At 38.3% G+C, this 27,434-nt stretch overlaps 4 protein-coding genes across 5 annotated transcripts in view; 1 reads left to right on the top strand and 3 right to left on the bottom strand.

Annotated features, from left to right (window-relative positions):
- The window catches only part of LOC118321188 (transmembrane protein 255B), a 16,482-nt gene extending 5,759 nt beyond the window's left edge, over window positions 1–10,723 (bottom strand). Inside the window, exons 1-4 of the mRNA XM_035652414.1 lie at window positions 10,660–10,723; window positions 9,933–10,075; window positions 9,743–9,805; window positions 618–707 (exon numbers count right to left, since the gene is read on the bottom strand). Coding sequence (XP_035508307.1) covers window positions 618–707; window positions 9,743–9,805; window positions 9,933–10,075; window positions 10,660–10,723 — 360 coding nt within the window. The remainder of the gene's footprint in view (window positions 1–617; window positions 708–9,742; window positions 9,806–9,932; window positions 10,076–10,659) is intronic.
- A 1,436-nt stretch (window positions 10,724–12,159) lies between these two features.
- Window positions 12,160–18,092, bottom strand: grk1a (G protein-coupled receptor kinase 1 a). The gene is made up of 7 exons (XM_035652015.1): window positions 17,060–18,092; window positions 16,410–16,537; window positions 15,842–15,999; window positions 15,151–15,234; window positions 14,518–14,642; window positions 13,673–13,874; window positions 12,160–12,866 (listed from the first exon to the last, which is right to left on the bottom strand). Exons 1-7 carry the CDS (start codon window positions 17,759–17,761, stop codon window positions 12,574–12,576), a joined length of 1,692 nt encoding a protein of 563 aa, XP_035507908.1. The 5' UTR covers window positions 17,762–18,092; the 3' UTR covers window positions 12,160–12,573.
- A 1,973-nt stretch (window positions 18,093–20,065) lies between these two features.
- On the top strand, window positions 20,066–23,543 carry LOC118321183 (potassium-transporting ATPase subunit beta-like). Its single transcript, XM_035652405.1, has 7 exons — window positions 20,066–20,177; window positions 21,554–21,682; window positions 21,811–21,924; window positions 22,019–22,224; window positions 22,345–22,407; window positions 22,804–22,896; window positions 23,385–23,543. Exons 1-7 carry the CDS (start codon window positions 20,066–20,068, stop codon window positions 23,541–23,543), a joined length of 876 nt encoding a protein of 291 aa, XP_035508298.1.
- A 3,162-nt stretch (window positions 23,544–26,705) lies between these two features.
- tmco3 (transmembrane and coiled-coil domains 3) overlaps window positions 26,706–27,434 on the bottom strand; it is a 7,946-nt gene continuing 7,217 nt past the window's right edge. The window contains exon 15 of one of the 2 annotated variants that reach the window (XM_035651746.1): window positions 26,706–26,944. In XM_035651746.1, the coding sequence (XP_035507639.1) occupies window positions 26,831–26,944 (114 nt within the window). In that variant the 3' untranslated portion in view covers window positions 26,706–26,830. The remainder of the gene's footprint in view (window positions 26,945–27,434) is intronic. The other variant, XM_035651747.1, reaches the window with a different exon arrangement.

The raw sequence follows: 27,434 nt of genomic DNA, 5'->3' as shown, positions 1-27,434 counted from the left end.
GATAGGGACAGATTTTGTGTTGACTGATGATGAAAATGTGTTCAAGTAAATTTTTGTTTCTTGGGGGCGTCTCCTTCCTTTTCCATGTGCTAATTTCTTTTTCAATAAAAGATATATTCCAAAATAGTCAAAAATTCATACCATTGCAAGGTTGTTTCCTGGAAAATCAATTCTCAGTTGAAATAGAGTTAAATACATATTTTCAATCTTTATCCATCTTTTGTTGTCGCACATTTTGTGTTTGTATTTGTTTTGCATTGTAATACAAGAGTTTTCAGTGACTTAGAGAAAGTAAAGTAATGTTTGGACACGTTTAATCAGCCCTGTTATGCCGACTGCTTCCCCTGCTCTGCAGGTCGGGCACTGAGATTAGTTGGTCTGGTCTACCTGTCTGGTTTTGTGATCATACCGACAGTTCTGTCTGATTGCATCTGCAAAGTTCCTGATCTTACTAATGTGTCTGTTTCTGTAGCAAACACCTCCCTGTCTCTGTTGACCTTAGCACATGTGATTAAATCTGGGTGTGTGAATGTGTGTCAGGCTTTGTTCAGACAGTGACAGGTGAATTAGTTTGTATGTCTTTTCCGTGCAGGCAGGTAAATAAATGTAATACTCACAATGAACTCTGACGCGATGATCCCGTCCACAATGGCACAGAAGAAAGACGCAATGACTCCGATACTGATGAATATGATCGCTGCCACGAGCTTAAAGAGATGAAGATTGCAGAGGAAGAAAAAAAAAAAGGGGGNNGGGGGGGGGGTACAGTCATGAAAAACTATTTTTAAAAGTACAAGTAAGTATCATCAAGGTAGAAATGTATGATATTATCAGCATGTGTGGATTGGAAACACACTTCTAAATAAGTTATTCTGATTTTGATCATTTATTATACTCACAGTATCATCATTTCATTTTCCTGATTATTTAACTTTTGTTTCCTATTAATTAGTTGGCTAGAATTTGCATTATAGAGGGCAAAGTCATTGTTTCATAAGCTTAACACACACACACACACGCACGTGTTAGGACTGGTGTTTCTGCTGGTGTGTGCCCTGATTGGTTGTCTGCAGCGTCTGGACCACAGAACTATAAAGGAAATGTACGGCTTCTTGCTCTGCCAACGCAGAGGTGCTTTGTGGGTAATTTATGGGCAAAGAGGCAACATACAGGACAGAGGGACGGCTTTTTGTACCAGCAAGGTCAATTTAATTCTCCCAATCTGATACACACACACAAACACACACACAGGCCTGGAAAGAACAAATTCACATTGTTGCTTATCTCACACATTCACAATAAGTTAAGCCTTACGAATCAAATCACTGATCAATAACCTCAAATCTTTACTTTTCAAACAACTCCCAAGTAATTTTCTGATGTCACACACACACACAGACACACATACAGCGGCAGCAGACCCAGCTGGCTGATCACAGATGTTTGATCATGAACTTTATCACTGAGCATCGTTTACTGTCTGTTCAATCGCTCCTCCAGGACCGAACCTCCTGTACTGAAGCAGGAGATTAAACACACTGTTTTTCTGTCTACTGTATCTATTTCGCTACAATGGCAGGTGGGGTTGTCCCAGAAATGAAGGAAGGAAAGTAAAAAGGTAGTCTAGATTTTTAACATCTACTGATCCTACATTTACATGGGTTCCTTTTGTTGACTTTTGATGCCATTTAAGATCTTCAGTTTTTCTTGAGAGATACAGCCGATGCTCCTGAAGCAGCACAAGTGATTCCTTATGAGACTCAGAAAGACGCTTTAATCAATCAGAAGCCATGAATTCTCCAACTTAGCTTATATTCCTAATTGGTTTGTTATTGTCTATTTTTTGTCCCAAAGTTCCTCTGACAACAAAAAATTGTTTGTGAAACTAAACTTTGTTGATTTGTCAGTTCCTATTTTCGCTCTTTTTTTCATGTGAAACTAAAAGTTTTGACCAAAACTAAAAGAATTTAAAATTCTGCAAACAATAAGTATGAGAATCTAATATTTGACATCAGTTTCCACGGAAGACATTTGATATGTCACAGGTGTAATTAGCTGAATTCCATTTAGCTGCAACATTAATGTTATTAGTCTGCTGTGAAAAATGCCTTTTACATTTTATATAATAAAGGAAGGTTTTTGTCTATAATATATAATGTTGTCACTGACCGCGGCTGATTAGACCTCTGCTCAGGTAGAAGTTGGGTGGAGTTATGTTGGAAATGATGTGAAGTTATCAACTTTCATGTACCGTAGGCTGCACCTCATTTGGTCATGCCGGTGCACCATCTGTTTCTTAGCCGTTAAGGGTGGGGAAACAAAGAGGAGGCGTTGCATAAGGCAGCAGGTATGACGTTAAACCTCCATCAGCTGATAATCAAACAGAAGCAGATGGTGGAGATGCTGTATTAAACATTTAATCTTTTTACAGCTTTTAGGTTTTACCAGAGGTAGTCCAGTACCTTTTTAATTCAGATTCAGTCGATAACAGCCTTTTGACACACTGTCTGTGTGTATTAGTCTGTATTGTTTTGGCATGGGTTAACCTGTTTAAACCCTCCAACTACCATCTATTGTGCATCAAGGTTATTATAGTTAACTAAAACTAAACTAACAACTAAAACTAAGTGTTAAGAACTTTTTAGTTAAATGAAATAAAAAATTATACTTATATTGCATACTTACAAAGCTAACTTGAATAAAATAACATTTGAAACAATAAAAACTAAACTAAATGTGCAAACCCACTCTGGAAACTAACTGAAACTAAATTGAATTGAAAACAAGACTCAAAAAAGAAATAAAAATAAAAACTAATGAAACATAAAAAACAATAAAAACTTGTGTGTATGCAGACCCATTGTGTATACAGTGTGCACCTAGAGACGAGTGCTATTAAATTAGCTTTTACGCTACCTCTAGTACATCAAATGACAGCATTTATATATACAAATAATATGAAATGAATAAAAGGCTGGAATAACAGTTAAACACAACTTCCTTCACAAATACAGTTTGCCAAATTGCCATACAACTTTTGAGTGCATCCCATAATAAAGTTGTAAAAGTTATATCACTTAAACAAGTGAAAAAAAGCCCCGTCTGTACACAAATTTAATGAAAACACCTTTATAGGTGACACATTGATATGCAGGGCCTTTAAGTGATTAAGCTTTATTTTGTGTTTCGGTTCCATAGGTTGCGGCCAGTCAGAAGTAAGCTGTCCATTATAGTGCTGTAAATGATGATCAATTTTATTCAGGGTAATGTTTAGTTAACCCAGTGGCCATGTGTTATGCCTACGTGAGAATATCACAAGACGTAGTGAAAACTAATATTAAAACGTGAATTTTCCTTCAACAAAGTGAAATAAGAGCCATGCTGAGAGAATGCGCTTTTTCTGTGTGGGTTTTATCTGCCACTGGCCCAGGCTCTCCACTTCATTAGCGGTTTAAATGACTCTGCTTTTATGGCTGCAAGTGGGAGATGAGGCCAGCAGCAGAGACAATAGAGCCTGACAACTGCATTACTTCACATTACCTTAGCACCAGCTGCCAGCACATAAAACACCTCAACACACACTCTGTCGTCCAAAACCCCTGAATATCCCCTAATACAACTGGAGCAGAGAGAAAAGTCAAATAGCGTAAGAGATTAAAGACACACAGACACACACTGTACTTTTACATCAGAAGGATTTTAAATGAAGGACTTTTACCTGTATTTAAAGGTCCAGTGCGTAAAATTTAGACGGATGGAATATAATATTCATAGGAAGGTTTTCTTTAGTGTATAATCACCTGAATATAGAAATCACCCTCCATGGAGTCTGCTATGTTGAACCACCATGTTTCTACAGTAGCCCAGAAGGGATAAACTGGCTGTAGATTGGGCCTTTCACATTTTTTGTGAGTTTTGTGGCCACCGTGGTTTCTCCTACACTTTACAGCCCGTTCTCATTCCCAGGTCGTCAAATACAAACGCCAGCAGTGTTTAAACATCACTGCTAGATGACACTAAATCCTACACACTGGTCCTTTGAACCTGCCATTGTGGATTTTTTTTGGCCACTTGGGGGCCGCAGAAACATATATCACATATCATCACCTTTTATATATATACATATATATATATATATATATACATACACATCCAGCAGTTACAGTTGTGTTTATGGCCATCTGGTGAATTTAAGTCCAACATTAACTCTCTATTTGCTCTGTTTCTGGTCTCCATCAACTCAGAAATAGCTGACTCTTTGGCTGATATATGCTCCACTATTCATATTGTTCATGTTTTCAGCTGAACAACGAGTTCAACTCAACAATGAGAACTCGCAATAAAGCTCTGTAAATCCGAGGTGAGCTGCGGATTCAGGAGATAATTCTCTGTAGATTCATCAGCACGAGTGATTCCTTTCACACTGCCACACTGCTTACACACTGTCATTTGATTCATTGTTAATATATAAAGTATAAAATATTCTAGCTGCGTTAGTAGTAGTGAAAGGCAGAGAGAAATACCAATAAAAGACAGACACACATGATGAAAGCTTTAGAGAAGAAGATACATCAGTAACGAAGAGATAAAGACACAAAAAGGAATTTTATAGGATTCAGTAAAGATACCTATCAGGTTACGTAACTAAAGTCGCTGACCGCTGCAAGGTCTTTTTCTCCTGCTCAGTGGTCCAGTGACCAATCATGACCACAGCTGAACACACTGGTAATAAGAACTTGTTGGGTAAAATACGGCCCTTTAAAAGGTTCGTCGTTCTGCTCTCCATGCTGCAAGGTGACCAAAAGGACGGCGGTCTGTGAGATACAGGCAGTAAGAGGCTGCTGGAGCAAAGAACATGAGCTACATGAAGCATTTAGTCATAAAGAAATCTTACAGTGTATCAGGGCACTGAAGCATGTTTTAGGAGCAGCAGGGTGAGCGCAGATAGGAAGGGAGTTTTTCTTTTTTTTTTCTTTCTTTTACAGACAGAATTTCATGCTCCACAATCCTTTTAAACATTTTGGCGGACAAGATAAGCCAAAATGAAAAGTGGCAGTCATTCCTTTTTTTTTTTAAGGCTTTAACCAAGAAATGTCAGTGGGGCACGAATGTGTGTTTTACCTGCAACACACCTCACATTCATAAAGAGGGCTGGTCTCTAGGGAGCCTGAAAAAAAAAACTCAGCAAAGAGACTCAACTAGACAGTGTTTTAACACTCAAACCTAAAACAATTCCCAATTCTATGAGACCAGGGTTTCTATTATGGATGACAAGTGTTTATACAAACCTTATTATATGGAGGCTGTTCTGTCACTCAAAAAAAAACATACCTTAAATACAATGTCTGTGTTTATTACACCATGTCCAAAACCGTACCTCGATTTTAACCACAAAATTCTGGCAACCAGGTTGTTTTTGACACAAACTACAGACAAAACCTGACAGATGACTCAAATCTTATACAAACAGATGTCAGAGCAATTGTGTAGATACCTGATGAAGCTGCTGTAAGAAATTTAAAAAAAATAGTCACCATTTACTATGACTAGATATAACAATAAGTAATGCATCCCTCTGAACATGTGTGACCAGTATGAACTTAATTTATCTGCTAATCTTTACATACACATGACTTAAACTCAGCACAACCGATGTTGGGCTTGATCAGTCTGTATCAAGTAATCTATGGACTCTGGTACAGAGCTAATATCAGGAATGAAGGCCACCATGCTGCAGTATACTGTACATAATTGTGCACATATATTCTCAAAAACAGCCCTAGAAACAACAAATAGACACAATATATAATAAAGTCAGCATAAATTACTAGAGCAATAATCACCCGAGTTACATATTCAGCCACTGTTTTAAACTGAAATTTTAATAAATTGAAACGTTGAAGCTTTTTTTGTGTTTTATTGTTTTATTGCTAAAATTAGATTTTTGTTATGTAATATAACTGTTTACAATTGTTTTAAAGGGCCAGTGTGTAGGATTCAGTGGCATCTAGATTGCTCGCAAATGGCCCTATCAGGAGCCAGTGTTTGATTTGTCCCTTCCGGGCTACTGTACAAACATGGCGGTTCAACATTGTAGACCTATAGCGTTTTTAGATATAAGCGGCTCATTCTAAGGTAACAAAAACATAACAATTTCTATATTCAGGTGATTATACACTAATGAAAATATATATATATGAATATTATATTCAGTTTCTGCCAATACATCCTCCTAAATGTTACACACTAGTCCTTTAAATTAGATTTCATAGGATGCAGATTTTTAGTGCACTGTTATCATTTTATTTATATTTTAATGTTATATATACTTTTACTTTTGCTCTGCATTAGTGTATCTGTATTGTCTGTTTATCTTTCTGTATTATCAGTCAGTCACATTGAACTGCACTAACCTGAGTACAAAGGGCTATACAAATACATTTTGACTGCTTCGTTGTATTAGATTAAATTTCTCCAGTCAGGAATCAAACCAGAAATGTCTCCGTTTCAGTAGCAGCAGATGAATTTGACGTATCTCTGACTGTTTACAGTTAAAACAACATGAAACTCTACGTCTGCTGCTTTATGAGGTCAGAGGACCAAAAGGCTGTGAGATTCAGGAAGTAAGAGGAGCTTCAGAGCTATCAGATGTCTCTGGCATTGTGGTACGGTTAGTTGTTCTTTAATGAGAGACCTGGCTCTGCCAGTGGGCTCTCGTGTTACAGTACGAGCCTCAGAGACAGAAGGGAAGAAGACACCTGTGTGAGTGGAACATCGTGCCACATGTGCCTCATAAGAGACACTGTAGACCAGCTCTAGTGTGGCAGTGATCACACCATTAAAGTTTAAAGCGCAGAACTGGGAGCGATGCCGGAGAGGCAGACAGATACAGCAGGTAGTAAATTTGTCTTTGTCGATTCACACAGTGAGTGTGTGACAACAGCAAGGACTCAGAAGGAGTGAGAGCTAACAGAAAGTATTGAACTTCTTAAACTTAAATGATGCCTTATTTAGGACTATGACAGCTGCACACACACACACAAGACACACTGCATCTCCCCACATGTGTGAACAGACGTTGGAAGGGTATCTGTGTAGACCGGATTAGATACGGTACACTGTAACGCAACGTAAGACAGTCTGGATGCCACATGAAAAATTCACAACACACACTGATATACCACAGTCCCGGTGAATGGTGACAGGCAGAGGGAACGTTAACATCTATCACTACAAGACAGTTTTTCTGTTTCTTGGTACTCTATCAAGCTTATCTCCAAATGTCTCTAAAATATCTGTAAAACACACTGTGTATTTTATAATCTGGTTACATAGTATTTCTAGGCTTGATTGACTGTTAATTGAAACTATGCTCCCCTTATTGTTGGATGGGACATAATGCAGTTTAGAATAATCACAGTGGCAGATTTACCACTCAAAATTATTAGTATTTTGCCAATAACAATGACGCAATAGTAGACAAAAGCAGGTTTCTCATTTCTAGCCGGTGATTTTGTCAGCTAAAATGATGACTGCAGGACTTATTGTCTCCAGCAGACCTTTTTAACGTTCCCAGCTGACTCGTTTTAAAACAATAATTTTGTAAAAAGGAGTCATGAAAATGTATTTGATGGCTATATGTGATATCATGCTGAGGCTAAAGCTTCATCTCTCAGGCAAAAAATCATCCTCATGATCCATGTCACAGAAATAAGTTAACTTTTTCCAAATCTAACACTGCAGGGCAGAGATGTTACCTACGTGGGAGTGAATCTATCTTCCCAGGGTCCTATGTTCCCTTATCCTAACTGTACAACATAGGACCCTGAAAACACATTCAGGTCAACGAAAGAAGGAAGAATTTGCACATTTCCTCACCAAAATGTTTAATCATGGTAGTGTAGAGAAGGCATGGAAAAAACATTTAGTCCTGAATGCAATTAGAAAATATATTCTGAGGGAGAAGCAGTCTGTTAATTTGGAGTCAATCCTGGTTACGGCCCTGTAATGTCCTGGTGTAACTGAAACTAAATCTCACTTTGGTTTCTTCTCTACACTCTCTGTCCCTTTCTTTTTTCTGATATTTTAAACAATGTAATGTTGTGATGAATGCTAATGGTGACTTGACTGTCAAGCTGAGTTTAAAATGGTGAATTAAAGCCCCTATAAAGTACTTTTATTTTGTTTTGATTCTGGCAGCCCCTGTGAGCCCCAAAAGCGGTAATGTTTCTATCACCTCGTTTCATTGATTTCAAGGGAAATCTGACTGAATCCAACCCGGTGGCAGATATTAAAAATAACTACAGAAACAGCCTTTGTTTATGTAGATGAAATAGAAGCATCAGAATGATCCTACGGGACTTTTCTGAGAATAAACTGGGAAGACGAAATGAAACGTGATTGGAACTTGGAAACTGTAACTTTTAAACGTTTTTTTAACACTAAGCTAAATTAGATGACATAATAATTCGGACGAATTCAGAGTTGATAAACAAGGATTCACAATCTGCTAAAGTTTCTGTGTCACAGGTGTCCTCTTAACACAGTTAGTCTCATGCTGGGTTTCATGTACTGCGAATGTGATACTGACTACGTTACTTAAATGACCCAGTGGAACAATTTGAGCTTCTGGTTGCCACTGGCCCTTAAGTAGCATTTGTCGGCCAGTTGACTGTCACAATTGACACTGATTGGAGGTCAGTTCATGTGGACTGTGTTCCCCTTATTCTGTTTCTATATCTTTTAGATGAGTGTGAAGCTCTCAAACTGGGGATTTTACTCTGTTCACCATCAGAGACCAGAGACTGACCTCTGATCAGATGCTTCACTCTTACATTGTAAGAGAAGTCAACAATCTTTTCAGACAGCTCTACCTGTAAGCACATCTGCTCTGGAGTCATAGACATAATAATTCTTTGAACTCCCTGTTGTGCAGACAGGCACTTTAATGATATTATACCTGTGTCCCTGTCTGAAATAAAGGAGCCCTGTCAGCAGCTGACCAATACTAATGCAATTTCCCCTCTTGTCATTGAAATCCAGAGCCAATCACATTCACTTCCACCGACCACAACTCCAGTCATGTACACAGACCCGGGCTCAAGGACCAAGAACACATTACAACGTCATTGAGTAATCTGATTTGTTTCTTGCTCATAATAGAGCAATTTCCTGTAAAACTGTTTAGTGAATTTGCAAAGTCTGTAACATAATCCTCTAATTTATGGTGTATATATGTCCTGTTTTCCAGGAACAATGTCTCATTTTTAGAAGATATTATAAAGCTCGAAAAGCTGACAGAAGCCACCTTGAGAGTGAACAAGTGTTGCACAATTCAAGCTGTCATTGTAAACAAACAAAGGGCCCACAATCAGGTTGAATTACAGGCTGTATCATTACAAAAGGACATAGTCTCCATGACGCCCATAGGTTTTTGAAGAGCCATTTTAAAGCTCATTCCTGACTTTGCTGGGCAAAAACTGTGGGTGGAATTGAGGGTGGGCACCCACCTGTCACTCAGGTGGTGTGGCCATGCCCTTAATTATACATAACTTTAGCCTTAAATTAATTTAAACAAGTCAGGAATGGGGAATTTAACCACTGGCCCTTAAGTAGCATCCAAATGAGGGGTCTAAATGAAGGCCATAAAGGTCTCAAATGGATGGAATAAATGAAATCAACATTATAATGTGTTTTTAAATGTGTTGCACCAATGACATGAGAGGCAGAGGAGCAGACTCACCATGGGTCTGCGGTTTTCCACCAGGTGGATGCCAACAATGCCCAGAAATGCTCCAAAACTCAGCTGGAGGCACAGGGCAAAGTGAAAGACACAAGAACAAACATTAGGGTTCAGAGGAAGGAAGGAGGAGATTTAAAAAATATATCATATAGTGTTTGAAGGGTCAATGACGGAGGTGACTGTGACTCACGGTGATGCCGGGGTAATATCCAGCAACAGGCACGTTGTCAGTGCGAGTGGCAGAGATCAGACCCACAGTCAGCACCACCAGAGCCAGAAGCAGCAGAGACACGGTCATCCACAGAGCTGATCTCCTCCGACGCAGGTACTGAACTGAGGATGGAGGGGGAAGAAAAAGAGGACATGCATTACCACTAATTCCCCCCGTCCTTAACCTTCAATATTACATGTTATTCCCGAACCTAATTCTGAACATAAAATCCAAATCCTAATTTCTAACTTCATCTAATTTCTTTCATTTTTTACCTGATAGATTCCAGCAGTAGTGGCAAAAGTATTCAAATCATTTAATGAAGTAAAAGTACCAACAATACAAAAACCCTGCCAAAGTCATGCATTCAAAATCCTACTACCTAATTATCAACATTATTATACATCACACTCATTTGTGTACTTGTTTTATATACTGTTGTGTGCTTTATTTTCCTGCATCATATAATATATGATTGTTAAAGGTTTTGTGTGCAGGATTTATTGTTTGTCATATTTTTGTTTTGAAGCACAAATACCACTTTATATTTACATTTTTAGTCAGCAAGTATAGTTGATGAATGTAAAAAGAAGAACACAAGCTTAAACGCAAGAAACCTGTCTTTGAGAATGAAATTAACCCCTTGTCCCTTTTTTTGGAGGACTTTTTGCTCACAAATATAACGAAAAACTTGAAATAACTGTACCTGCTGGATCCAGTATTTCTGTCGCTGTTTGCTGAGTTGGCTGCTGGGTTTCAGGCTGCTGCATTTTGACTCAGTCCGGATGAATTGGCTCTAAATATGAATATGAAAATATGAAGACGCTCTTCACTGTTTACTGTTTGTCCCTGTTGATTCAAAGCAGAGTCCTCATCCTCCACGGAGCAAGCTGCGAGTAAAATGGGCTTTTCCCTTTACAATTCACTCGTTTTTTTGATAAGTAAGAGTGCGATTTCATATAAATGTTACCACAGCTGATTCTGAGCTCAGAGACGGGTTCAAGTTTTCTTGAAACCAGAGAGAGAGAGAGAGACCAATCAGCTCCCAGTATCCACCTGAGTGATCAATTATTAAATCATGTATGTTACATAAGTTTAATACAGCTCAGACTTTGTATTCCTGTTGAGAACACTTACAGTATTTGGTTAAACTCTGTGCTCTATAACTAAAAGGTGGTTAAAGTGAGTTTTGGGTGGTTTGGTGACTGTTGGTGGTTATGACGCTGCAGCGTTGACGAGGAACTAATATGAGTTTACAGCGACCTCCTGTGGCCAACTCAATCCAACCGATATGAAAGCATGAGGGAAATTCCTGCTTTTCTTATTATTCTTTTACATACGAACTACCATTCAAAAAGAAATACCAGTACAACCTTTTAGATGTTTGACCTCGTTAGAGAACCTGATTAAATGGTTCAAAGTTTAAAGAAACATATAGAACCTACTTTAATTTCACCCATTAAAAAAAAAGATTTTAGTCCGTTTCAAGACTATTATTCCATTTAAAATAAATGTTTGTGCTCTGGCTGCCATGTGAGAATATAGGAACTACAGTGCTGTACTGAGACCCCTTTCTGGTGATAATTAAGAGTAATAATAATTTTAATGTATGTTTAAAGCCGTCAATTAAATGATCTTCAGAAAATTAATTAACAACCATTTTGATTGTTGATTAATCATTTAAATACATTTTCAAGATGAAATGCTAAACATTACCCAGTTTCAGCCTCATAGTTGTGAGTATTTCTTTGTCTTATGCGATTATTAAATGAATATATATGGGCTATTTAATTGAGAAAAGAAACTTTAAATTTTTAGAAAACTATCATAGGCATGTTTCACTATTTTGTGACATTTTATTTATTTATTTAATTATTCATAATAATCTGATTGAATTAAAACAGCTCTCCAAATGTATAATTCAGCTTTCCCATATCTTTCTCTCTTTCTCTTTTCAAAGGCTAGAACATAAACTGTACCGTTTTTAAATTACAACAGTAAACTTATTTAACATAATCAAATGACACATTTTGTCCAGTGTGTATACCACCACATCAGCACCAGAGATTACTTCAGTATGTCCTCATTTCACTATCAAATAGGTTCCTCTTAGCTGTCTGAATCTAGGTGTTGTCTGATCGTATCTGCCGGTGTTTTATCATTAGTACATAGGTACTGCTGCCTCTCTGTGGGGGAAGAACTGGATTTGTTTATGTGTCAGTTTCATGCAAAACGTGCTGATTTTTATAGCAAAATATTTATTTAAATTCATAATCATCTCTGCAGCAATGGATACAAGCGTATTTACACTTCTGAAGCTGCAGAACGATTATAACACACTGAAGACGAACAAGGTGGATACACAGACTGTGTTCAGAGGTATGTGTGTGTGTCATGGGGCCTAAATGTATTTGGCGTATAAAAGATATCTGAGAGAGCAAAAAAACTACCAGAGCTGCACTGCTAATAAAAAAATACTTCATCATCAACATCAATAAAGTTCATTGCCCTTCAAGTACATCACTAACCTAAAATCTCGTATGAAAAGTGCTTAAAAAATAAAGTTTGATTGACCGATAAGCAAACAGTTCATGTAAAATCCTCCATGCATCGTAGCCTCTTATGACACCGTGCAGGTGGAGGACTTGGGCGGCTGCTCCAGGATGGATTCTCGTCGTAGGTCGTTGGGCAAAGTGCCCTTGGCTCCCCAGACCGTGAGCTCATCGTAGATCCCCATCTCGATCATCTCCTCCTGCCAGGGGATGGAGATGTTACCCGAGGCAAACTCATCAAAAAACGCATTGTCCTTGTTGTCCACCTGCACGCCTTTCACCGTGGAGAAGGCCCCGACGTCGTCAATGTTCTTGGCATAAACTGTCTTAGAGTCTGGCACGAAAGGGGGTGTAAGGATCCCTGAGGAGAGACAACATACTTTTAGTACACTAACTTTTAGTACATAATCTATCGTGACAATATCAAAGTTATTTAAGGAAAAAACACATCTAGTTATTAAGAGTTTAACCCTAAACTCTATCTATCCCCCTTTATCACAACTGTGTGGGTGTGCTTTGGTCAATTTGATTGGCAGTGTCCTGGCAACATCACTGGATGTTGCTAAATCCTGATTGGTGTACAGAAATACGTGACATCAATTTTATTCAGTTCAATACGAGCCACTTTAAACCAGTTAGGAGAGCAAAAACAAAAATACAGAAATATCTTGAGAAAGAGTGAAAAGTGTTTAAACTGGCAGAAAATGTATGTTTAGGGCCTCATTTCTCAAAGTAAGAAGCTGATTCAGAAAATGTGTTTTCAGAGCCTTTGACACCTCAGTAAATTTTAAAAAATTACTACAGAGACTCTTCCTGTAAGTCAGTTGTAGTGTTGTTGGCATATTTCAGATTTGTTTTCTGATTATTTGACCACAAAGTCAACTTGTGAAGTAGTAACTGCATACTGTTTTTACACATTGTTTCACATCACAACAGCTATATTTAATATACTGTATGTAGTGTAGCAGCACTATAAAATATGAAAAAATCTATAAATAGGCAGCACAGCATATTAGAATACTTCCAAAAAACAAAATCACTGAGCAGAAGGTAAATAAAACTGTGTTACAAGCGCAGAGACAGATATGTGTATTAGTGCATTATGATGAAAGCAGACAAAACCGTGATCTTGATTAAGATATGAAAACGTATTTGTCTGATACAGACCTGCATTCAGTTTCCTCCAGTTGATCTCACTGAAGAAGGGATGCGCCCTGAGCTCGTCACATGATCCGTTCTTGAAGCCGAGCCTCTTGTCGACCTCTTTGAACAGCAGACCTTCGCAGATGGACCGGGCGTTCTCGCTGAACTTCTCTGGATACATGACTGTATCATTCAGGATCCGCTTCTTTACCACTTTGTTCTCCACCTTCAAACAGCACAAAGAGCAGCAGGGATTAAGTTAAACCTCTCATTACATTCATTACATACATCACATTATCACATGTCACATTAGTTCACAATAGATACAACTCTGTGAATAAAGCAATAAAGATAGTAAACAATTCTGCCTGTTCACTTTAAGGTTAGATGAAGGGGTGAAAGGTAACTACAAAGTACATTGTCTCTGTGCTTAAGTACATCATTGAGGTACTTACTTCATTGAGTAATACTACAGTATTAATTTTATACTACTTTACACTAATGTGATATTACATGTTTACTTAAGTAAAACATATGAATACTTCTTCCACCACTGGTTAAATGAGGGGCCAGGGCTTCTTATTTCACTGCAGTATCAGCATCAGGCCACAAGTGGGCAAAGTTGAGCCATCATATTTTAAAAAGCTGTTACTGTATTATCAGTTTTGTAAAGGCAGGTTTAAATATCACATGACAGAAAAATATAAGAGCTAAGAAGACTGCGAGGAAAGAGGCAAAGAAAATGGAACCAAAAGATTAAAAAAATTAAAACAATAAAAATAAAAACATCTAAATAATTTTAAAAATGCTTAAAACATGGATTGAGAATAGGAAAAGCAGACACAAGGTCATACACAGTATATATGTACCTTCTCTCCTCGGGTCCTGAACGGTCCCCTGGCAGCCATAAACTCATACAGAGTGACCCCCAGAGTGAAATAATCTACAGAGTAGTCGTACTCCTCTCCTTTCAGCAGCTCTGGAGCCATGAAACCTGCAGGTCATGACCTTTCAGTTAGAGAGTGGACATATAAACTGCTGAAAAGATCAAAATTATACATTGAAAATAGTTCTAAAAACATACAAAATACAAATACACCCGTACAAAAGGATTACTACACGTTTGCTGTGGTCAGGATTTTAGAAATACTGAGGCCAGAAGTCCAAATTCCTCCAAACAGCCACCTAACTGAGAAACTTCTGACTATTCGTGTTCTGCCATTTATGTTAGCAAATCTCATTTTATATTTTGATTCTTTGTCAGATATTTGCTCTATTACAAAGTGGCAGGATAGTTTCAGTCCAGTTATTCACGTAACACTGGTTGGCAGTTGCAGTCCGTACACACTGCAGTTTGTGGTATTACATGGAACAAAGTAAATGTCATGTATTAATTACACAGTGACAAAGACAAATACTGTACAGCTTTAGGTTTTGTTCATATATCCTGTTGCAGCTATAACCAGGTACATGTCAATTTGTGATTATTGTTCCGACTGTACCTGGAGTCCCAGCGTAGCCCTTGGTTTTCAACTGATCATCAGCCAGCTCCACAGCCAGACCAAGGTCAGAGATACGGACGTTACCTGTGAGAACAAACACCAGGGCAATGTCAAGAGCTGTGCACGTCACAGATATGAATGTTGACCTGCACACTACGTCTCTGTAGTAGCACGATAACTGAAAAACGTCCTTGTGTTAGTATAATAAGACACTGTGTGTACTGTAAGTTTGAAATTATGTGAGTGGTTCGGTGGGTTTATACAGCGAGTGTGTGGTGTGTTTTGACCTCAGGAGGCTAAGAATGGGACATATTTTTAAAGTCAAGATAATTTGATCACAGTGAAAAGCACAAATTAGTATATATTGTGTTTACAAGTGGTTTTAAAGAAATTGTTTGTCATTTTGGTTTAAAAAAATGCCTATTGATAACACTAGTGCTATCAATCTCCCTGTCTTACTTACGGCACAAAAGCAAATAAAAAAATTCTATATGGTCTTAAGTGTTTAAATGACCTCTAAGTGGTTAAATGAACTTCTTCTGTAGAGTTGCATTACCCCAGTTTGACAGTCACATGAATTACCAACAGCACACACTGTGAGAAAACTGAAGTCTCAAAGAAGTTACTTCAGGCTGCACTTCAGGACCAAACACGAGAGACTACATCTTTCTTTCTTTTTGTACTAGCTGACCTTGATTATCCAGCAGCACATTCTCTGGTTTGAGGTCCCTGTAGATGATCCTCTTCTGGTGGAGGTGCTCCAGGCCCTGGATGATCTGAGCAGCATAGTAACAGGACCGTGGCTCGTCAAACCCCGGGTTATTCTCATCCACGTTATAAAGGTGATACCTGGTGGCACAAGAGAGGAAGGGGGTAGGGTATAGACTTTTATTTTATAGACACATTGTGCTCCAAAGTGGTAATTCTAATATGATTACATATATATAAGTTTATACAAGAAATATACACTATATGTGGACATTAAGGACACCCATACAAGACATGACATTTAAAACAATCTGTAAAAAAGAGAATGGGATTGTGGAGCAACATCAGGTGCAGGCAACGTGAATCATTGATCCCAAAAAGCCAAATAAATACAGAATCTAAATTTGAATGCATAATCCTTATATCAAAATACTCATTGTTAATACTGGGTTGCAAACTGTTTATTTGATCCCTTTGGCAGGCCCTGAGGAAGAGACTGAAACATGGAGATGTTGTGGTCAGCATGTCAAGTGAATGAGATGGTGTCTAACCTCAGGTCTCCTCCGTTCATGATGGTCATGACCAGACACAACTCTGTTCTTGACTGGAAGGCATAGGCCAAAGAGACAATGAACCTGCTGTGAACTCGAGCCAGGACCCTCTTCTCCACCATCGCCCCCTACAAGACAGGAAGGGACAGCAGATAAGAGTGCAAAGCTGTTGGTAAGCTGAACTACTTGGCTGTTAGATTTCCACATAATTAACTTAAAAAGAGAGCATATTTCAAACACAGTGAACATATATATAAAAACTGGATTATTTTAACAATATTTTCAGAGGCACTGAAGCCACTGAAATTATTGTTTCTGTTTTGGAGACTGAGTAGAAGATTAGGAAATACACTCGAGAGCTGCTCCATTTATAAGCATGGTGGGATTGGTGCTTTATAAGAAGATCAAAATGTTCTAATGCTGTGGGCACTAATCATATAAGCCAAAGGTGCCTAACGTCGTCTGCAAGGCTCCATTACTGACTGTTGTTTAGAGGGGAGGATTAAACTAACACTGTACATAGAAAGCCTGGAAAACCACGAGTAAACCAGACCACAACTCATGTTTCCAAATTTTAATCACAGCACAAACTAATGTAATTTAGTTAACTGAGATCTTCTGTTGCATCTTGTCATCATCTGGTTCCTTACCTCATTGCCTTTTCTCTTCTTCAGCCTCTTCTTGTTGAGCTTTTTGCAGGCATACAGTTTCCCCGTGGCTTTCATTTGACAGGCAGACACTTCCCCAAAACCCCCTTTACCCAATATGCGAAAATCCACAAACCAATCCTCTTCTACGGGCTGCATCTCTAACCACTTCCACTGCAGAAACCTTTTCAGATACATACTCTCCAGGAAGAAGGTATAGGGTACCTCCTTGAGAAAGTCCATCACGTTGTCCATGGTCTCAGTGAAAAGATCATCCCCAGCCTCTTGGTGTTTCTCTTTGACTTTTGTGATGCCATTCTCTGGCAGGAATGGGCAGAAATACTTGGCACCAGGCTCCATGTACCGGGACATGATCTTGCTCGCTTTCAGGGCTCGAAGTTCATCCTCTGCCATGTTGTATTCCTCAATATCCTTCCACAGGCGGCAGGGGCCTTTGTACTCATTGTTGGAGTCTAGGAACTCCTGGAAGAGTCGTTTTCCGATGGGCTGCTCCACACAGACTGTCTGGAAGCCCAGGTCTAAAGTCTCCCGCAGGCCTTCACACACAGTGATATGAGGCAGCTTGAGGCGGGAGTGGTACTTCTTGTCTCGGTTGGATGCAGGGTTGGCAGTGCCATCAATGCTCCCGCGGGCCGAGATGTAGGCAGAGTTGGCCACCACTGTCGTCAGGCCACCAATATCCATGGTGACACAGTCGAAAGGTGAGGAGGAAGGGATGAAGGGATGTGTGAGATGCAACAGATGAGAAGCAAAGAAAATGAGAGCAGAGAAAACCAGATAGCAAAAAAGAAGAGCAGAGTAAAAGCAGATGATATATGACTAATTCCCTGATAAGAACTAGATGTGATGTGGTTTTCTTCCTCCGATGCAGAACCAGATAATATCGTACATTTGACTGTCTGCTCGATGCAGACAGCCAGTGTTTCCCTCAACGAGGCTATCACTAAACCTGTCCCTTCTCTTGCCCTTACACACACACACGCAGACACACATCTACCTGACTCATCACCTTTCCCCAAAGGGATTTATCCACTCTGTAACTCTGTAATGCTTTAGCCTGCGCTAACCCATGTGCATGCTGTTGAAGAAGAGAAGGGAACACGAAGAGCGAAACAAATACTCAGAAAAACACATGTAAATGAAGAGGAGAGACAGAAAAGGAAAATGAGAGAGAGAGAGAGGGAGAGGAGGGATACATGTGGTATGTAGTGGGCTGGTAATGTCAGGAATGCAGTGATGTTGAGAGAGACTGGCACAGCAGGCGCTGTCACAGAGAGAAATGGGAGGAAAGGCAAGTGTTTACAACAGCTTACATCAAGGGTCTGCAAAAGACTGGTCTTGTACTTTATTTATCTTTTATTTTTTATTTTTGTCAATTTGAAACCATATATCTCTCTATATCCCCTTGTGGGTGCAATTGTAACAGTGAAAAATAAGGCATATTAACCCACTGTAGCACACCTCAAAGTAATTACATTACTGTTGTGTGTCAAATAATGTTACTTTAAAAAAAAATGTATGGTTCAAATTATTAGATAGAGATATTAACAGAAAAACAATACGATTATGAGGAAATAACATTCATTATTTTTAAAGCAACACATTCTCTGATTATTTAAAAAATGTATGATATTAATGTAACATTTTCTAAAAAGTAGTAAAATATGACACATGATCTTGGAGCCATGATAAAATCTTGTATGGTAGTTAGCAATAGCTTTATTAGCACAGGCTGTTCATTTTTAACCAATAACCTTCATCTAAGAACCTTACTGAGCATGTGCAGAGTAATGGTCATCACTCTTGCTGGTTTCTGACTGGAGGAATCGAGTGTGTTACAATTTCCCCCAAGTCTCCCAAAAATGCCCCAAAAACAAAAATTATTAATCAATTAATGAAAATCCATTAATCAAGCAACAACCATGGTAGCAACTCTGTGAAGTTGTACTTTAGCACAACAGGGTTTTGAGCTAACGGTCGTCTTATAATGTCGGTATTATAATATCTACCATGTTCACCATCTTAGTTTAGTGTGTTAACATGCTAAGATTAGCGAATTAGCACTAAACCCAAAGTACAGATGAGGCTAACAGGAATGTCATTATTTTTGCATCAATAGTTGTTGAGATATGTCAGTCAGGTACCTACCTACTGCTACATAAAAGTGCCATTTGGTTTGGGCTTATTAAATGTGAGGATTTGCTTCTTTTCTCTGTTTTATTCACTGCAAATTGAATATATATTATGGTTTTCAACTGACAAAATATGCAATCTGAAGATGTCACACTCGGTTCTGGAAACATGTGTTGGGCAATTTCCACAATTTGTGACACTTAATGGGTTCAATTCATTGACGGTTGTCAATGTTCATACTTGTTTCAGTTGTTAATGTTGATCCAATCTGTGATGACATTGTTACAGTATCCACTCCCTTTAAAATGTTGTTTTTCTGACTTTAAATAAAGTAAATTTCAAGCCCGAATTGCCTCTCCGGCAGGTACCAGAGTGGTTTTTGTGCTTCAGTATGTTAATCATGTCTGAGCAAATCATACGCAGTCGTTCACCTTGACTGTTGCTGGTAACCGAGCTGCCCGGCTGCTCAAGGTGATCCTGAGGTTTCTCCAGGAAGTGAAGGGGGCGTTGCTGCTGAAGAAGAACGTTTACCTGTTTCTACATTGGCCCACCTCAGCCTCCCTACCTGCAGCATGCCCACCTTATCTTGACCTTATAAATAGTGAATAAGAGATAACACATACATCACACTCTGGAGCGAAAGGTCCAGGGAGTGACTTTTAGCTTTCACTGCTACAACAGAGAATGAGAGAGTGGACGAGACATTAGCACAAACCTGAAAGTGCTTGGGGAGGGACAGGAGAGAGGAGAAACTAATATTACTGTTTGTGTCTTGAGTGAGGAAGGGAAGAAGAGAAGCAAAAGTTCAGTAAAGTAAAAGAAAGCTGTGGGTCCTGGTCAGCACAGAGCTTCATCATGGCCACCTTGAAGGAGAAGAGGACTTGTGGGCAGCGATGTGAAGACTTTGGCCGTTTTGTCTGGAACTCCGACAATGGGACGTTTATGGGGAGAACACCAGAGAAATGGGGTAGGGATAAAATAATAGCTGCATCAGCCTCTCTCGTGCAACATTAGCTAAACCTATGGCTCATCAGACGTATTATTAAAATTATCCTGAAGGAAAAGTGTCCTTCATTTGCTAATGATGAGGTTTTACTTGAGGTGACAAGTGTTCCTGCCGTGCAATTTGTTGATTGATATATGTTGCCTATGACGTTTGCATAGTTTTTGCATTGCTGGTGACCAATGCTACCATCTATCTAATATTTAAACTGAAGAACAGACATAACATTCAATGGTATTAAAGAGCCAAATCAAGTGAGTATTTCCCAAAGTTATAATCTTTTTAGTAAAAATTCTCTCTTTTTGTTTCTTTACCTTTCCTTCTGTACTCATTATGCAGCAGAATGACTCCTGTTGGTGTATTATTTTATTAGTGGATTGTTATTACTAAAGCCATAAAATGTAAGCAGTATTTTAATGTTGTATCTGGTTGAGTTATTTTCAACTACTTTGTACACTGTTGGGCAGTTTAATTTGTAACAGTGCTTTATGTGTTATAAGATCCTCATATCAGAAACAGAATCAGATCTAGGAAATCCTCACAAAAAAACATAGTAAGAGAAAAGAAAAGCAAGTGTTGCAAAAGTCAAGAATCATAAATAAAAAATAGAAAAATGTACAATAGAAAAATATGAAATATATATGTAAACGTAAAATATATTTATTTTTTAAATGAAAAGAGATGAAGGAATGTGCAGATTTGCAGTATAAAGTATAAAGAAAATGTGTAATATGCATAGATAATAATCTGAGAGACTGTATGTTAATGTGACATGTTGTGCCCATGGGGTGAGACACTATCAGGTGAAATAAATGTGGTAAATGTACTTTGTTACTAAATGCCCAACATGCAATGTATACGTGTGTGTATGTGTGTGTGTGTGTGCTGTGCTGTGTGACTCCTTCGGTCCTTTTAATATCACCACAGAGAGGTGTATGTTTGCAGCATGTGGGCACAGAGAGATAAGCCTGCTGTTGTGATAAATCCTTCCCCTTATGTTTGATCTTACAATCAGATTAAACTGATCTCATATTGACAGAGGACACCTTGACCTCTGAAACATGTAGACGCACACCTTTACCAGCACACTGCAAACTCTCTATACTTTGTATCATGCTTGTTTTCACATTTAGCTTTACTGCCTTGCATATTCTGTAAATAGAGGAAGAATTTGAGTTTGAAAACTTTCACAACAGCTCAAAAACAGCTTTAAAATTTGAAATTTGACAACATCAGAGGGCCACTGAGACAAAGAGACACTCACAGAGTGATGCAGCAATAAACATGTGCTTCTGACTGTGTGTGTTAACAAAGAAACTCTGCATTAATCTCCTTTGCAGTGTACATCAGTCTGTATTATGTGGCCTTCTACGTGGTGATGACATCCCTCTTTTCTCTGGCCATCTGGACCCTCATGTACACTTTGAGTCCTTATGCACCGGACTATCAAGACCGGCTAAAATCTCCGGGTAACACAAAAACAACAACAACAACAACAACAACAACAACAACAACAACAACAACAACAACAAGGAGTTAATTTAAGTTGACAACTTAAGTGGCTCTTAACCAAATCTCTGTTTGTTTGTCCGTTCAGGGGTGATGGTGTGGCCGGACACTTATGGAGAGGAAGATATTGAAATCACCTACAACACATCAGACAAGGCCTCCTGGATGAAAATGTCCAACATCCTTCATACGTTTTTGGAGCGTTAGTATTTACTCACTCGACCCCGTTGGACAGTAATTATTTAATAAGGTCATACTTCCAAACGTCTAAATATTTCATTTTCTCTCTTCTTCAGCCTACAATGACACCAAGCAGCTTGAATGTAACAACTACAACTGCACTAAGGGAAAGTACTTCATCCAGAAGACCTTCTCTGCCCCCCACCACACCAAGTGGGCATGTCCATTCACACAAAGCATGCTGGGACCCTGCTCAGGATTAGAGGACCCAACCTTCGGCTACAACTGCACCATGCCTTGTGTCATCATTAAGATGAACAGGGTACGTTTAACTTATGAATATCTTGGCTATTGTAGTACATTATAATAATTAAATCACACTAAATAACCATGACTAGAGTAAATTTAAATATTTTGTATATATTCTGTTTTGTCTCTGCAGATCATTGAGTTTTTGCCTTCTAATCACACTGAGCTTCCCCCATACGTCAACTGCACTATACTGGTGAGCGATGTCTAAATATACTGATTTTAACAGCATACATTAAAGAAAATGAGTCTGTCAGACAGTTCAAAGAAACAATGATCAGAATCGATGCAGCAGAGGCAGACATAAAAAAAAGATCCTACATTTCCCATAATGCACCTTTCATTAGACCCTTCTTGCCTGTTAAACGCCCCTACCTTCCAAACATCAGTGTGTATCAGACTTTCTGTTATAAATATGTAGTGTCTATGCCAAGGGTTAAATTGTCAGACTTGACAGCTCCTCCAGGTTCACATGAAATATTATACAACTGTTTTCTTAGGCTGAGTAATATACTATTACATATATTATTATACCCATTACATATGAGGAAATTCTGTGTTTGTGTCTGTGTCTGTGTATGTGTGTGTTTAGGACGGACAAGCCAATGTGGACAAAATTGAGTATTTCCCTGACAGGGGAATTTTGGATCTCTCTTATTTCCCTTACTACGGAAGACTGGCACAGGTAACAGACAACGCTTTGTCTTATTCATAAAACAATATCAGTCATTAAATTGTCCTCTATAAAAATAAGGCTGGATTTCCAACTGGACAATTTTAACATGAAATAGTAGGATAAACACAGGTGTTACCAATGATACTAATTAAGGTTCTGTTCAATTTAGGTCAAACAGAGTCAGGGTGCTGTTTTTGTGCATGTTGGCTTACTGGAAAGACTCTAAATGAAATGCAGTATTAATTAATATCCTTGCTTACCCTACTATTTTATGTGAAAATGGCTGCTATGAAAAAGGTCTGTTGACAGTTGTTGGTGGTAAAGTGCTGAAAATATGCACATTTACATTTTCAACCGTTGTCAGTGGGCCCTGTGTCAAAACATATATGGCAAACTGTTTCTTTAAGTTGTATTAACATGCTGTATACAAATAGAAATAAATCAAACACATGACAGTAACCAACGCTCTGCATTGCCTCCTTCCTCCTTTTCTTCAGCCTACTTACGTCAACCCGTTGGTGGCGGTTCGGTTCAGCCTGGTCGGAGAGAAGCACGCCAAGATCCAGTGCCGAGTGGTCTCCGACAAGATCAGCTACGAGAACTTCCACGACCCCTACGAGGGAAAAGTCATCTTCTACCTCAAAGCAGTGAAATGAGAAACAGAAGCTCCGATATAATCATGTAACAACTCACCTGTCAGTATCAAAGCTACAGCAGGTGTCTACAGATCAATAGTGACTATTATTTAAACCACTTGTATTCAACTTAACCCAACAGTATAGGCCCACTTGTAAATCTCTGTGCTGTATGGTGCTTTTATAGACATGATTTTGTCAAGCTTTGCTGAATTAACAACTCTTTGAACTTGTTTGTTATCTGATTTTTATGTTTTATGTTAAGATAAAAAGTAAAATCTATATCTAAATCTATTTATTGTTATGCAACCTGGTGCACGCTAACATACTTAACCTCTGTCTGCCTTCTTCTCCTCTCTTCATACTCCAGAAAGTAAACACAAAAACCTGAGGATGTCAGGTTCTAGAGGGAAACTAGATACTATATTCTTAAACACTGCAGAACATGTTCATGTCATGACAAATGTAGCTAATGCATTTTTCAAATGTCTTTCTAAATAAAACTCAATCCAATTTTAGTTTGGTCTCTAGAGTCTCAGTGTTTAGGGATGATTGATTGTTTGCCAGCTGGTGCAGAGGAATGTAAACCAGACAAACACAAAAATATATTCCAGCACACACCAGGGTACCAGGATTAACACTGTTTTAGTTAGCTCCTTTTTGTTGTGTTTTTATCGAAATAAAACTGTCAATCCTAATATCCTTGTGGTTACCTTTTAACAAAATCAAAACAGTAATGAAGCTGTTGAGAAAGCGGTACACCTCTAAAAGTCAGTTCAAGTAGAGTCTGTAGAGTATCTGTAACTGGCTACCCCCGCTAATAGGATGATGATGGTGATGAGGTTTCTCACAAATGTGCTGACGGCAGAGTTTGTGGGTTATCAGCTTACACAGTGCGAGTGTGCTTGCATGCACACGCACACAGACACACACACACACACACACAGACGTCTCATATGAATATGTCCATTTATCAGCTTCTCTATTGTATGAAGAGGGAAGAAAAATGCAAATACAATGCCGTCATCAGAAAGTAGATGTGTTTAGTAGCAGGGTGGAGAAGTGGTTCCCAACATAAATGATTTGTGATGAGGAGATAATTACAAAAATGTCATACACAAACTCACATTTGTTTTGTGAAATACTGAATACTTTAATCACTTTGGGGCTTCTAAAAAACTTAAAAAGAGAAAGAAAAGTCCACATTAAAACAATAATCTGTAATGAGGTGTCATAAGTGACGTTTCATTTTTAAGGGTCCAACGCCAAAAGGGTTAGGAACTATTGAAATAGAGAACTCACACTGGCACTAAGGTCTTAAAATGCCAAATATTTGATTCATAAATGTGAAAAATCCTTCTCCTATGCTTGTGGAATAAAGCTTTTTTTGTGCTGACAGAGCCTGATGTCTGTAGTTCTTTATCGTGCAACTGAGCTCCCGAGTTATATTAACTAATAATTAACAGTAAAGAGGCGGGAGAAGGAGATGAAAGTGATATTGGAAATTATAGCTTCATGGTCGGCTGGAGGGAGGTCTATAAAACAGCTTGGTGATATTCCCAATGCACAGATATAAAATCAGATTGATTTGACATAGATGATGCAGGTAAACATGTGTGGGCCGGCTTCCTTTTAATGGGATAACATCACCAGGTGTCAGATTCAATGTTGCATTCACTGGAGAAAAGACAGAAGACAGTATTATTATTACAAGACCTGATTGTCTTTAGCAGTGCGAGATTGTCGGGAATGTTAATATTTATGAGATTACTCATAATCAGACGATTCATTTTTATGTTCCTCCGAAGTACTGCAAAGTAAGACAGAGTCAATACTTCTTTGTCATCTTATTTTAATAAATAAATGAGTTAATTAAACATTTCAAAAATACATGAACATTTTGATGAAAAAAAAAAGCATTTCTTTGTGCCCGGAAGCATCAGTCAATGCCACTAACATGTATGTAAACTCAAACCACTACACAATATAAAGAAAAATCCCTCTGTGTTAACATACTGCAGGAAAATATAGCACACAAAACAAAATGTAGCATCTATGTAGCCACACACGTACATTCACATTGCACATTATGGAAGATACGACAAGGACGTTTACGAGATGCCACAGAGGTTCCCTCTCGCAGTGAGATTACACTCCTCAAAGTCTCGCTTTTAGTGAAGAGCAGGCACATACGTTTGACATTCAATGGTAACTAGTGCAGGATTTTTCTTTAGATGTAACATCAGTAAATCAGTTCTGATGATTAACTTCTGTTCTTGTGAGCTGCTATCTAATATTTCATTATCTCCATTTCTTACGTTTTCCTAATGTGCATTACACCAGGGATTACATACATCTGACAAGCATGGAGAGCCTAAAAAAAAGACGAGTATAGTCTTGGCAAAAGGAATTATTGTAGTTCTTAGGTAACACTAACATGTGTCATCACAGCTAAACTCTCAGTAGTACAATGATTAGAATACACTACAAGTACCATATATTAAATACAGTAAATAGGAGGTTTGCACTTCAGTAAAAATCCAAAGGTGCCATTTATAAATCTAAATTTGAAGGTAAATGGTGGAAATTGTAGTGCGACCTAGTCAAATATACGGGAAATGGAAGCAATTTTAAATCTCACACAAAAAGTTTTTCCTATTAAATAAAATCCAAACTAAAATGTTTAGATGCATGGAAAAATAAAACAAAAACATGAAGTCAAACCTTCAGATTTGGTCCTTGTGAATGTAAGAAAGAGAGAAACTTGATGCAGGTAAAAAAAACAAACAGTGGAAAAGAAGATCTTTCATATAGACAGTGGAGAGGGGGTATCTGATTTTCTTCATAATGCATTAAAAAGTGCATTAAAATGGGATATCAAGTACTTGTGCTTCTCCACTAAACAGCCAAGCAGGTGTGCCTCTTATCAAGAGTTGTTGGTTTTTGCTAAAAGAGTGGATGTTTCACTGATACTGCAATTTTATAGAAATGATTTAAGTATGATTTAAGACCTTATTCAGTATCAGTACCTATATGTAAACACTGGTGAGGAGCATGGATAGTCCAGGAGAAAAATCTATTGGTTGACATAAAGCAGAAGATCTTAACAATCTGAAGGAGGTACTTTTCAAGAAGTCAAAATGTAGCTGATGAAGATTTTCTCTCCTTCTCTAAANNGTAGTATCGTGTGCATTAACATGAGATTCTTTCTCAATGGTCATATAAGACTTAACTTCCGGTTCTTGTGATGCTGCTGCCGGCTTTCTAAGAGCTTCACGTGGAACCTTTCGGCCCTGAAGTCAGTCTGGTCATGTGACTGTTTTGCGTTCGGCTCTGGGAACCCATTTGTGTGTGCTGACCCTCCACAGCACTGGTGCCAGTAGCAAACTAAGGGTGGTGACACTGAGAACCAGCAGGTACACCTGAGCAGAGAGAGACATAAAAAAAATTATATTCAGAAAATTATGATCATAATATTTCATTAGATCTTATGTTTTATATGACTTTTAGCCAATGTTGACGCCTCAAGGAGGTATATGGACATAGTTACACACACAAAAAAAAAAAAAACAGAAAGTCAAATAATAGCTTAAAGGGTCAATTCACGCAAATGGTATCTAGCCCCACAGATAGCTGTCTTTTTATTGAATAATTTTTGAGGGCTTTCATCCAATCCAATCCAATATTTAGCACGATTTTAGCAAACACAAGGTTTCCAAAGTGCTGCACAAAGGATAAACACAGGGGCACATCAGACAGGCCCTTCCTTACCGTCTCCTCTTTTATAAATCTCTTCCTTAAAACCCCACCTCTTCTCTTTGCTTTTGGATTTTTTTTTATTGTAATTTTATTTTATTGTTCTATTGTCTACTTCATCTTTTAATTGTAGCTTTTATTGTGCTTACTATTTAT

Source organism: Morone saxatilis, unplaced genomic scaffold (assembly GCF_004916995.1).
Source record: "Morone saxatilis isolate NCDOM2014 unplaced genomic scaffold, NCSU_SB_2.0 Contig11, whole genome shotgun sequence".
Classification (NCBI taxonomy): Eukaryota; Metazoa; Chordata; class Actinopteri; family Moronidae; genus Morone; species Morone saxatilis.
The sequence above is the reverse complement of the archived record's forward strand: the minus strand, read 5'-3'. Positions and strand labels throughout refer to the sequence as shown.